The 13,474-nt window shown below is 38.4% G+C and overlaps 1 protein-coding gene across 4 annotated transcripts in view; it reads left to right on the top strand.

The window, feature by feature from the left end:
- Nucleotides 1-925: 925 nt before the first annotated feature.
- The window catches only part of OSBPL6 (oxysterol binding protein like 6), a gene marked incomplete at its 5' end in the record, with an annotated part of 48,836 nt that continues 36,287 nt past the window's right edge, over nucleotides 926-13,474 (top strand). For all 4 annotated transcript variants that reach the window (XM_080347098.1, XM_080347099.1, XM_080347097.1 and 1 more), the window contains one exon: nucleotides 926-1,027. In XM_080347098.1, coding sequence (XP_080203224.1) covers nucleotides 926-1,027 — 102 coding nt within the window. The remainder of the gene's footprint in view (nucleotides 1,028-13,474) is intronic.

The following is a 13,474-nucleotide window of genomic DNA, read 5'->3' as shown; positions in this document are numbered from 1 at the left end:
CTCCTCACCACTCCTGCCTCCACACACTTTTCCCCTGCTCTAGTGTGGGTTCCCCAGGGGCTGCAGTCCTTTAGGGCAAAATCTGCTCAGCATGGTGCTCCCTAGGCTGCAGCTCCTTCAGGGCTGTCCAGCTCCTCCACGAGCTGCAGGAGAGTCTCTGCCATGGTGCCTGGGGCACCTCCACCCTCCCTTCTTCTCTGACCCTGGTGTTCACATGCTTGCTAAGTGTTTTGTTCCTCCTCCTCTGCCTTTATGATGTTTTCTGCCCTTTCTTAAATATCTTTTTGCTGACAGAGTCAGCTCTGCTCTGTGGTGGGGATGTTGTTGAGCTGGCTGGACCTGTGTCCAGCTTGGGGCAGCCCCAGCTGCTCCTCACAGAGGTAGATTCCTTAACCTGACTGCAAGGTTTTTAAGAAGTACTGATTATAATGGGGTGTTCAGTGGTATTTGTGTTGTGTTGGAAGTCCTAAGGAGTTACTTGATAATGTTTTGATATAATGCAAGATGGAATAACAACCCTTGTCAAAGATTTGTAAACTTTGCCTGAGAGTTGCTGTAAATTCCTGAAGCCTTTACGTAGGGGCTTTGGAAATTATATAATACCGCTTTAGTCTTCTGTGAGAATGCAGAACAATGTATTTGTGTTTGTACTCAGTTGTTGTTATGAAGGGAAGTAAAAAAACTGGGAGATCTGTTGAATTGAATAGTGACTATCAACCGATTTCTTTGCTGCACAGCTGCTTTGGAGCAAGGGTGTATTCATTCAGTCTCACATTTTTCTTTATTAAGGTGCAGTTCAGCTGAGATTGAATTCCTCTTTGGCTGTCCATAAACCGTGAAACAGAAGAATGCTGAAGACTATCTCTTGGCTTTTTGTACATGAGTGATAAGAGCACAAGATCATTACTACAGGTTTGCTGCAAAGATGAGTTCAGAGGAGAAGAGTATATCTCCAGCTCACAAAACATCCACTCCATCACATAGAAGTGCCTCCTCTTCATCATCGTCTCACCGGGACAGGAGGCAGGTAAGGAAAGATCTCGATATTTGTAACGTGGTGAAATGATTCATTTGTTCCTGTAATGTGGCCATTAGTTCTCACTAGCTCTAAATTCACTTGCTTATCGCATTGGATGACATCACGATAGCCAAGAACTGTTGATTTCCCCCTGCCCCCCACTTCCTAGAGTGGTTCAAAGAAGATTCAGAAGCAAAATGGGCACTATGTGTAGTGCTGGAGCAGGAAGGATATAATCATGTGGGCAAGTAGGAAACGTGCTCTGAAGTCTTTTGTGAAATGGTTTCTTCAGCAGTGGGAACATACAGTTGCTTCAAATTTGTTTATGTCCTCTGTGAATAACAATTTGTGTAAATCTAACAACAGAGATTTATTATCTTTTTACAAGGTGATAATTCAATTTAAGTATAATATTGTTCATCCTTTATGGAAGCACCTAATATTTCAAATATTATTTGGTTTGCTACAAATTTAGACTGATTGTCTCATGTCATATAGTACTAATTTTGAAATATTAGACTTCCATTTTCAAGAGACATCTATGTGGATGTAATATGTCTTTTCTCCTGGATCCCTTTGAGATGAAGGTTGTATTATTTTCCCTCCAAACAATTTAAGCGTTCTTGTGGGTTTTTTTGAGGGGTGGGTGTACAGTCTGGCCCCAGCCTCAGTGGGAGCACTTCAGAAAGTATCAGAGCTACCCACTAGACTTCAGATAGTTTGGGACATGTATATTTTTAAATGCAAAGGTTGATACTGGAAATTTGATTAGAACAGAAACATACTTCAAAATTTTCATCCATGGAAACCTCGAACACTAAATCAGCTTCTGCGTTAGTTTAACATCATCACATTTAAAAAAAGAAATGTACAAAATGCAAGAATATAACAACTTTATAAATTAAAATATTGTGAAAATATTTTCAGTGATGCAATCCTGGTTTCTTTTCGGCTTGACAAGCAAGGAAAAGAGGCAGGAAGAGAACTTAAATAATTGTTTGGTGTGGAATGCGTTTACATGAATGACTGTAGCTTAAGAACATTTTCCCAGCTATTTGTATGCCAGCTGTGACACTATTTTCTCAGCTGCTGCTGAAGTAGTTTTTTTTTTCCCTTACCTGACTTATACAAATTCTGAAAACTGAGAATTTTGATGAAAACTGAAACATTTACAGCTTTGAATGTAAGTAGTCTCACCATGAAGTATGTTTAATATGTTAAATTGGGAGAAGAATTCTGATCTGTATTCTATAATAGGCAGGAAATGTGTCTAGAATTTTTTTAACCAGCTCTGATGCTTTTCACTGAAGCTGAAGATGATATTCTCACAGGTGAAAAATATTTTCCCTTTCATGCTATACAGGATTTGGGATAGCTGTACAATTAAGTCCTGATTAGCATATGGTCTCCTCTTAATTTTTCCTTAGTTCCATTTGGAACTAATTTTGAATAAGAATTTTGGACATCTTTTGTCTAAACCATCAGTATATTTTATCTCCTGCATTTAAACGCAAAGAAGGTGAATGCAAGACCTGTAGGAGCTGCTGAGCTCAACTAAGAGCATACTGTCTGAGTTCTCATTGTAGTCAGGTGGTTTGGTATGAATATGCAAGTGAGAATGAAAAAACATTACCTTTGGGGAATACATTTTACCATAAATCGAATGGCTAACGTATCTGTTACCATAGCAACAGGGTAGAACAGGGTATACCTGTCCTCATGTGAAATTGGTACTTAGCTTTAAGTTCATATTTGGTCACTGAAAAAATGAAGCATGATTTTGAAATAATGCTAAAGATGTCAATGGTGCGATACATCTAGAGCTCTCTTGGATCCAATAATGTCTGATGATGCTTAACAAGTATATTTAGGCATGTAAATGGGGACTGGGAAGGCTACTGCTAGGCTTTCGGGTTTTTTCCTTAGTGTTTTCAGTGTTAAAGGCAGAGAACTAACCCAGAGAATGAATGGATTGGAAATTTCTTCTGCCGTGAAACTGAGCTGCAGTGTGCAACACAGTGTGAGGTGCAATGGTACCATAGCCATGGAAATAAATATACAATAATTTCCTTTATGCATGTAGACACCATAAATCAAACAGCTTCATTCTACTCTAACAATTGTATTTCTGATTTCCTTCCTTGCTTGTGGCATTATTTGTATATGTTCCTGTTTACATAGGGTTTCTCTCAAATGCAATGGTAGCTAGAGGGTGGGGGATTTTGGTTTGGGGGCTTTTGGGTTTTACTTTGAAAAGGCTTGAAAATTCTGTCTTGCTGCCTCCTTGGACTCTTCATAGCAGCTGGGAGAAACTCACTGTTCCTGAAGGGATAATACATATGGGTATGGAAAGTGATGTGACTGGATGAAGTGTCAATGTAGCTTTCATTGCCATATGTGAGCATAATGCTTGATATTTCTAGATGGTTAATGACTGAAATCTTTTCATCGTATAATTCTTGTCAAAGTCAGACCAGCAATTATGGAATAGTTTCCCAATAAATTATGGTGCAGGAGGCTGAATGAGTGTGAACATGACTATAATAAATCATTTCAGGGAGAGTGGAAAATGTCATGCTGTATATAATGCTGGCATTTTAATGTAGCTTTCTTATTTGTGCAATATACATCGCCTAAGAGAATTAGCAGTCAGCAAAAGCTCTGACATTGCCGATTTGCAGGCTCCATGACCAAGTTAAGTGACAAATGAACAGACTCCTGAAGCCAGCAATAACCAAAAAACAGTTCAGATTTTTGTCGTTGTAGGAACTTCAGTGTCATTCATTTTTGTCAAAATCATGGTTAATTTCGACTATTAGATAGTAGAAGGCCAATGACAAACCAGTTTTCTTTAAACCCTGAGCTGAGCAGGGTGATGTCCTTGGTAAGGGATGCTTTAGAATGGAGCAGCGACATTTTTTCCTACTGTGGAGCTGTTACAGAGTGTAGAACCCTGGTCATTTCCACTGTCAGGGGATCTCCCTAAGAAAACTAGGAGTCCCATACAAAGGTGAGCATAAAACCTGCAATTCTGATATCTGCTTTTGTGTGCCATGCTGGAGACAGAGATTCTTGGTTTTCATCCCTTGTGAAACTCTGAAAAGGCTAATCATATTCTGTAGCACAACAAAAAGGAGGAAAACCAACACTGTTTTTAGCAAGTACAGCTGAATATGATAAAATCATATGTTGTGTATTCAGTTTGGGTGTAAGTTCATTATAAATATTCCGTATTTAATTTATTGACTAAGTATGCAAGTCATACTGCAGACTGCAATACGTTATATGTTCTCTGTAATGAATGGGTAGTAATATTGTGCTGGAAGGCAGAAAGAAGTAAATACATTATAGGGTTAACAATGTGCACTTTGGTAAATTGGGACCTGACCCCAGTCTATTCAACAGAGGGAGTGATACAGGAGAGTAATAATAAAGAAACTGTGAACAAAGGAGAGATTTTGACTTTTGTGACCACCATGTAAAGGGTAGCAAGTACATGATGTGAAGTGGATTTAGCAATGTCTGCAATTTTAAATGTGAGGATTTCTCTTCTGATGTCTCAGTTTTCTTCTTTGGTCTTTTAGGGGGGAGGGATGATCAGCTGTTATCTTTTTATTTCTCTTTGTCAGATTGCTGTTTCAACAAATCCTTCATTCTTTTTCCACAGAGCAAACACAAAAGGAGAAAAGCTTTTAGTCCTATTGGTTTTAGCCTTGTGTAGTCACCTTTCTACTAGGAGAGCCTTCATATTTCCAATGACTATTGTCTTTGAGCCCTATGTAAAGAGTGAAAGATAGGGACTTTGGAGGAAAAAGACTTTGCAGAGCAGCAGTCATCTGCTTTTCAGATTTAAATGTGTGGGGATTTTTTTTGTTGTTGTGTTTGGTTTTTTTTTTGGGGGGGTTTGTTGTTTGTTTGTTTCTTTCTTTCTGTCAGAGCAATATTGACTAACAGGAGAAGGGGTGTACTCAAGGGATGCATGAAGGGCTGTGTTTGGGCTGAAGATGGTTACCTGGCCTTCAAATTTAAGAGCAGAGCATGATTCCAGAGTCAAGGCTCTGGTCTTGCCTAGAGGTCTGTGCTGCAAAATCCCTAGTTAGCTTTTTATAACCACTATATTTTAATTGTCAAAGTAGTCTCCTCTAAGCAGTATTTCCTGAGGCGAGTATCACCATTTTGTAGATATGAAAGCTTTAATGATGATGGAAGGATCGAGTCATTTGTCTGCAGCAACCTTAACCAAAGCTTAGTTTATAGAATAACTAGAAGACTATAAAAAAGTTATTGCAGTAGGTGGATCTGGGAGTGAAATGTATGGTTCCTGAAAAAAGGACTAATAATTGTTATTTGGATATAGCGGTGTAGTAGAAATCCAGGCCTCACAGTACTGTGCACTGTATTAAGCATGTAATAAAAGGCAGTTGCTAGCATAAAATGCTTACTAGCAGAAAAAGAGAGAGGTGCCTTGTCTGTTGTCTCTTTCATCAACTAATAATAAAGCATAATGAGATGTGCTTAATAGGAAAATATCATGATTTCCATTTTAATTCTAGAGTTTCACACTTTCAGCTAACTTAAAAGTAGAATTATGAAGGGAAGTCCGTGGGCTAAGAAAACCACCATCACATTTTTTCCAGGAGATAAAGTGCTGCAAATTTTTCATTGATGCATTGCAGGGACTATCAGGTTCTGTAAAGCTGAGTTCATGTGGACAATCTGCATTCACTGCAAGTGGGGGGTGCAGGAGAGAGAAGTAAGAAGTGCCAGGAGTGGAGTGCTCAGCTATGCAGTGTAGAAAGCAAAAGGTACTTGATTTAAAGGGTGAGACTCTTAGTCAGGAAATAAATAGGTGAAAAAATTAGTAGGGGAGAGAACTGGGTGGGCCATGTGCTTTGAAATGTTGTAGGACATGAACTAAGAAGCAAGGACTGGTTTGTAGGGAGAACAACTGGCTGAAAAAGTAACAGCTGGGTAGAGAGTAGGAAAGCAAGAGGAGAGGTGTTCTTTAATTGTTGTGAGTTTTTTGTTTTGTTTTTGTGACCAGGAGTATTTGACAGAGGTGGTTGATGTGAAGTTGCAAACAATATTTATTCTAATTGCTTGATGTTTAAGAGGATCTTTTTGTGTAGTTATTCTAAGCAATAGCAGATTCACTTTTTATCTGTCTCAGAGAGAAAGCAGTCTAGTATTCGAGACTGAAGCTACTTAATGCAAAATGCTGGGGCTTAAAATGAAAGACCTGCTGTTGCTGTTGCCTTGGCTTCTGTTGCTGCTACACCTGTCCTGGCAGCTCAGTGGCAACAACCTGTCCTGGCAGCAGAGCGGTGGCAATGGGAAGAATTATGCCAGACGTGGCTGTGGCGGCAGCAGCTGTGGGACATCAGCCGCTAGTGCTTTTCCCTTGGTAGGCTATGTTGGCAGGCTGAGATCCATCATATACACAGATCCATCTTGCCTGCTGGAAATTGAAGTCCGTTGGACTCTCTTTTTTCGTTGTCCTATTTCGTGTAGCATTTTTGGTGTGGCGTTTTCTTTTTTCTGGGAGACTGAGAACAATTCAATGTGTGGGAGGTTGTGAAGGGATAGGAGGGAGTGTTTGTGCTCATGTAGTTTGGTTTTGGTTTTAATATATTGAGATACCTCAAACTCAACTTTCTCTTTGTTTGTGACTAGTTGCAATCAGTGACACAGTATCAAAGACGCTTTTGTGGCTTCATTATAGATTTCTGCCCCATAAAAAATGACTATATAATCAATTGGGATTTTTACCATGTCCAGTGTTCCTCAGACAGTGGTGCTGATACAAGATTGCAATATAATATGACATAATATATTCCATGTGGAAGAGAAATCTCAGTGCATTTATAACCCTTCTTTATTCTTAAATTGAGTGGCAACTTACATGATCACTCACTGCTGTCAGCCTGATGCGACATCTGGGAAAAAATTTTTCGTGGTTACCTGTAAATTTCACTTGTTTCTGTCTCTCTGTGACTTTAAAAGAAAGGAAGGCAAGGATTGACAGTTGTCTACTAGATATGGTACAGACCTGTGAACATGCAGCCTTATTCCTAGCTTTGCTCTGTACCAAAGCATAGACTTTAAGAGCATTTTTGCTTCTCAGTAGTTTGTGAGAATTATTTCAATAATCATTATTAATCTCCTTGAGAGTTTCAAACTGAAGATGTTACTAAATGCCAAGTACTGTTATTACAGTGATGTAATTCTCTTTTGCTCTCTTTCCTCATTAACTCTGTTCACATAATACCGTTGAAGCAGCTTTAGAGCTGGAGTGTTAAATAAGTACTTTAAAAGCAACAACTCACTGGAGCAAGCAAACGTTCTGAGCAAGCCAAGGAATGAAGTAGCAAAATTGTTAACAAAAGCATGCAATTATCTTTACACTGGATAGCTGCTGCTACTCTACGATGTGTTGGGGTTTTTGTTTGCTTGTTTGTTTTGTTTTGATTTGTTTTGTTTTTTCCCCCCTGTGCCTTTAATAGAATCCGAAAAAGTTCCTTATGCCTAGGTAGGGGTTCTTCAGTATCTGAACAATGTCTGTCACAGCACTTGTCTTAAATTAATTATAAATCTTGGGCCTGTTAGATTCCTTTTTCATCACTCAAACAGATAACAGTGAACTACTCACTGAGTGAACATCTACACGTGGCACAATCAGACCTTCACAAGAAGGTAAAGACTTTCAAAGTGAAGTTCTTTGGGCTACAGATTTCTCTGGGGAGGGGGTAGGAACCCCTGTAAGTGAGCATGGGAGGGAACTGGTGCAGATTGACCCCAGGGGTGAGGCAGCCCCCACAGCACCAATGGGTGTATTGAAAGCAGGAGGCACTCCTGCTCCGGCACTTTGAATTCTTGGTGTCAGGGCTGCTGGCACACTTTGGCAGCTACACATGCTGTAGAGCCCAGTTCAGGCTGGAGGCGTCGAGCTGTCTGTGTGTTGTGCAGCCAGCCTGGAGGCACATGGCAGATGTGCCTGTATTTCTACCTAGAATTTGCATGGCAACCAGAAGAAGTATGTCCATGTGGGTCTGCACTGGATGGGCCCTCTCCAGTCAATAGATATTTGGCTCACGAGTGCCCCTGCCCTTGGTAATATCTGTAGTGTTTTAGAGACAAGACCTCCCAAAGCACAGTTCTGGAGATTAATAGAGATGCTGCCTCTTCCTAAGAAAGACTTGGCCTTAAGGCCGTTTAAGAAATAAAATGGCCTGAATCAGTCAAGGAGAGACAGCCTGGTCTATAAGTCAAGCCAGAACAACGTCTGAAAGATCTGTGAAGAAAAAAAAGGCTGTGCAGGAGGCTTGGTTTCGTTCTTATAGTGAACGTGTGTGGGCCACAATGTCCCAAGGGGCTGTGCGTACACATAATCTGAGCTGTATAAACATGGCTGTCTGAGCTGTTTTACCTCTAGGGGTGCTTTACCGACTATGTGGAGAATGCTGAAGTTCAGATATAAAGAAAGATTTCTTTTTTTAAAGTGTATCAATTTGATTAGAAATGATGTATGTAACAATCTTATATTACAGAACCTGGGAAATTGCTCACATAAAAGCTTAATGACCCATGCAAATTATGACAGATAATTTATACTGCTGTTTTCAAAACATGGTCACTCTTGCATTCCTCTTGTCTCACTTCTTCCCCTCTACCATGGATCCACATCCACACCTACATGAGCATGTCTCACTTTCCTTGAGAATATAAACTAAAAGGTCAGCTTGTACATTTAGAAAAAATGAATATTCATACAGTCCAAGTGTTCTCAAATATTGATTGATATTATCATAATATGTAGTTATTTTCTAACTGCAATTTGATCCAAGATGTCTGGGATCAGTGAGGAATGTGTGTGTGAATTCAGAGGGAAGAAATGCAACTCTTCTGAAATGTCATTTAGGATTTCTGGGAAACAAATGGGGGAGAGAATAAAGAGAAGCTTGATTTTATTTTAATTTCATCAGTAGAGAGGAAAGGCACAAAAGTAAAGATAGAGAGTGATGGCAGGTATGATATGAAGGGTTCTATTTTCAAGATAGTCATGCATGATTTGGATTATCCATATTCAAGATATACAAATGTATTAGACAGAACAAATGTGTGCCTTACTAAAACTATTTGCTGTTCTGACATCTCTCTTTTTCTGTTTTTATTAAATACTTTATCCTGGAACTGAAAATGTTACATACAAACTTATTTTTTTTTTTCCCCAGTAGAATAAGATTTCATGTAAAAAAAAAAAAATCTGATTAAAATTGATAATTTCTTCCTAGCTCCTGTATTTTTGTACTGCATATATTAAAGTTTAAAGAATATTGAAGAAGTCTAAGTGGTTAGCTTACACAAGGGTTTGAGAGCTCCAGGAAGAAACACCTTCCTTTTTTTTGAACTTACGCACTTTTCAGGTGAGCGTCAAGCTTTTTGGCCTATGATTTGTGTTAAGACTCCCTTGCAACCGCTTATTAAAGTGAAAATTGTATGTATTTTCTGAGGAAGGCCATTCAACGTGTCTAGAATGCTTTAATTAGTTAACAAATTAACGTATAAAGGAATGGTTTTCTTTTGTGTATGTAATGTTATTTTTTTCCCTCTTATTTTCTTTCTTTAACTGTGTCAGCATTAATAAAATGAATTGCTAGCCTGAGACTATTTAACAAAATATCTATCCTTGTAATCGTGACTATTCAATACTCATAAAAAGCTTTGTATCATTAGCAAACATTTGAATTCTCTCTGATAGATATTCTCAATATATCTGTTTGCTCTGTTTTGAGATAAGCATGTCAAAATCTGAAGTGCAAAAGAAGATTGTCACTAAAGACTCAGGCTGCAACTTGGTAGTCATTCCAAACCATTGCTCTGGCAAAGAGAAGGTTGTTGTTACAATGATAGCTCTTTTCTGCTTTATCCAGTCGTACTAATACTTCCCTTCAAGAAGCTCTTCAGATGAGCAAGAGCTTATTTCTCTTCAGAGTTTGTCAAAAAGTACCTTGGAAAGCAAAGCTTCTTTGCTTCCAGAGCATTAATGTGAAGTGCTACGTACAATACAAAGCTGCAGCTCCAGCAAGGGCTGGCAGAGAGCTCCTGAGCTAACAAATCCTTGACGGTTCCGTAGCACAAGAAGTGTTTGTTTTGCATCTCCCAGGAAAGAAGTAGACATACATACCTGTATGTTACTATTATGCTACTGAACTGCTGCTTAGATATACTTGTCTTCCAGTGAACAGGTTACAAAGAGAAAACCTAGCTCTTAAGCACATTTCTGTACAAGATGAACATGTGCTACAAATAGGACAAAAAAGGTGAGCTATATGTGCTATTCATAAAGTATTGTTAAGTTCCTTCAGCTGCTGGTTGATAGCCAAGGTCGTTGAAAACAGCTATGGAGCAGTGTCAGTAGGAGAGACTGAGGATGAGAATAGGACTGTGGTTGTTTTACACAGATTTAAAAATATGTGCTAGAAGAAAGAAAGGAGAACAACATTGATGGAGACGTTGTTTTGCTTTGTACTCAGCCTTCTCTCACAACGATATATTCCAACATCAGAAGAAAAGCCAGAGCTGACTGAGAAGCAGCCTAAGATAAAAGCAAGTTTCAAGGTTATTCCCTTCACAAATAATATTGCAGATTAACTCAGCACATATCACAGCTTTGTTTAAAAGGTAGTAAAAACTGCTATGTCTGCAGTCAAATCTATGTCTGCCTTATTACTGCTGCTGTATTTCAGACAACTAGAGAATACTGTGTTTTCAGCTGAGAGAAGGTGATTAAGCATTGCACTTCATAATAATTGGAATTCAAATAAGAACACATCTGTTCATGGGTAGCTGTGTTGCAAAAAGAATGCCAGTGAATAGCAGATAATAAAAGATGCACTGCTTAGTCCTTTGGATTGAAATAAACCAACATAAAAAACACAGAGAGAAAAGCCCTATTTTGAGTTACTCTTGTAGAACAATGTGTGTCTAGGTCCCATGGTTATGAGGTTTACAAGCAAATAAGATGACCCACCAAATATTTTTCATTAATTTTTAGCCACATATTGTGCACATTTCTGAACTAAAGAGAGTCTGTGTCCAAGGTGAGTGGACACCAGCTTGTCTTAGTCTTGGAAATGAATAAATTATAAATCAGAGATAACTCATTATGTTAAATACAATTAATTCCATTAAGTAATTAAGCAGCAAAGCAGAAAGGGGAGGCATGAGTGCCAGACTTGTTCTTCACTGGATTTCCTATCTCTACTTACCCAATATATCTGGTTTCCTTGCCTTCCCTTTCCAAACAGTGGAATGTCTTTACTTTTAATGGGAAGTCAGATTCAGTTAAGAAACATTAGCATCTGGCCTAATGGAGAACGGATGCTCTGTGTGCCAGTATTTGTTCTAGTGGATGAAGTGAATGGGTTACTCAACTCTTAACTGAGAAATAAAGTTGGCAACACGTATACAAAGGTATTGTAAAGTATATTTTCCATTCTTGCCCTCCAGAGAAGATAAGATTATGAAACAATACCATACTGTTATTCTCTCCATAACCTTACTTTTCCCTCACATGTCTTCGGAAAGCAACATGAAGAAAATGTGGGGCAAGAATCAGAATTTGTGTTCACCTTGTGTAGGCTTGTTAGGGGCATTTTGGGGCAAATGTGTGGTCACATATATAATGTATGTTGCCAATAATCTCGAAGCTGAAGGAAGGATTGTAGTTAGGACTAAGATTGAGCAATGGAAATACAGAGCAATTTCAGTTAAACTTGTAATCTTGTTGAATTGATTTCCAAGAGCACACAGAATTTGATGGTGCTGGTGTTCTTCTCCAAGCCAAGCCATCTAAAGCACAGGGGTAATCCTGAGCATGAGGGAAGTCTGGAATGGAGCAATGCAGAGGTTGCTTTTGTTTGCCTGTATTCTTGGGATGAGAGGAGAGACCACTTGGCCGATTCATAAACCTAGATTAATGGATTATTAATTTTTCTGTTTGACTATAAACAAAACCCAGGAGCTGTACTGATCTGCCTCTTTCTTCCTTTCTTCTCATCAGCTTATTTTATATGATTTCTTTACCAACTCTATTTTTCTTGTTAAAACAAAGAAAACCTTGATAATAACTTCAAGATCTAAATAATTTTTACTTCTGTGATGCTAAATAAGTAAATTCCTGCATTATAAAAATAGCTGCTTTTCAAAATGTCAAATAATTGTAATTTCTAGCTATAATTTTGTAGTAAAAGAACATGCATTAATGGAAAACATTTTTAACCAAGTAGTGTCTCTTATTGTTATGCTAGAGACATTGCACAAATTTGAAGAAGTTATCTTCTGTCAGTGCAGTGGTGGTCATGACAGAAATGAGTTGGAAAGTAGACATTTACAGACAACCAGACAACACTTTGTGAAGTCAGGAATGTAAATAAGGCAATTTTATGCTAAAAGTGTTCATTTTCTTATTTCCAAGCAGATAGTTGAATAAGTCAGCATTCATTAAAGTGCTGTTAAGTAATAATGTATTTCTCAACTGAAGTGGAACTGTAATGACTGAGGGCTGTTTATGAAAAAAAAAAAAAGGCACAAAAGCGTCTTGCCTTAAAATCATGCAATTGAAAATATCACTGGAAATCTGGCAAGCCAAGGGCTGTTGGGTTCTTCCACTCTAAATATTGTACAAAATGGAATTGCAGTTATGTAACAACAAACTGCACTGCCTGCTACATCCGAGACCTTCGGAACATCTGTGTTGGGCATTGCTCCATCTCGAGATGGAGGGATTCCTGCTTGCCAAACAAAACTGGCAAGAAAGTTGGGAATCATCCTGATTATGCTTATCATGTGACATTTAAGTCTTCCTTGGAGGAAAAAAATTAGGTTTTCTTGTATATTGTTTAAATGTGATACTGTGTGCATAAGTAGCATTTTGTCAATTCAAAGAGAAAACTTTATCATAGTGACTTTGTGGTGCTCAGCTCAAGCAAGCATATTAAATTATTTGACATGAAATGTAGGAACTTGTGCTGCATAAGTACAATTTTTTTCTCATCTGACTAGTAATAGGCATTGGGTTAAGAAATAAGATTGGCCTTTCTTTGATAAAGCAGAAGATTTGAAAGCATAGATGACAAAGTGGTTCCTGGTTGGTCATGAAGTATGTGGCAGGTAACATTATACTGCTGCTTCTCCACGTTCTTCATTGTAAAATTAAATTAAAAGTAACTGAAAATAAGTACCAGTTATTGTTGCATAGTGGCAGGGATGCTTATTAATCTCCACCAACAACAGAGACAACCCTCATATTTTCCTGTTCTCATTCACAGTTGCAAAGTGAAAGCGAACAATGAAGGTCTGTGTGTTGCTCTGCAGCAAGATGCTGTCTGTGTTATATATGCACTCCTGTGAATTGCTGTGTTTAGTTTTGTTTATTTTGCTGTGGTCATATGTACT

The sequence above is a fragment of the Nesoenas mayeri genome, assembly GCF_963082525.1.
Source record: "Nesoenas mayeri genome assembly, chromosome: 6".
Classification (NCBI taxonomy): domain Eukaryota; kingdom Metazoa; phylum Chordata; class Aves; order Columbiformes; family Columbidae; genus Nesoenas; species Nesoenas mayeri.
The sequence above is the reverse complement of the archived record's forward strand: the minus strand, read 5'-3'. Positions and strand labels throughout refer to the sequence as shown.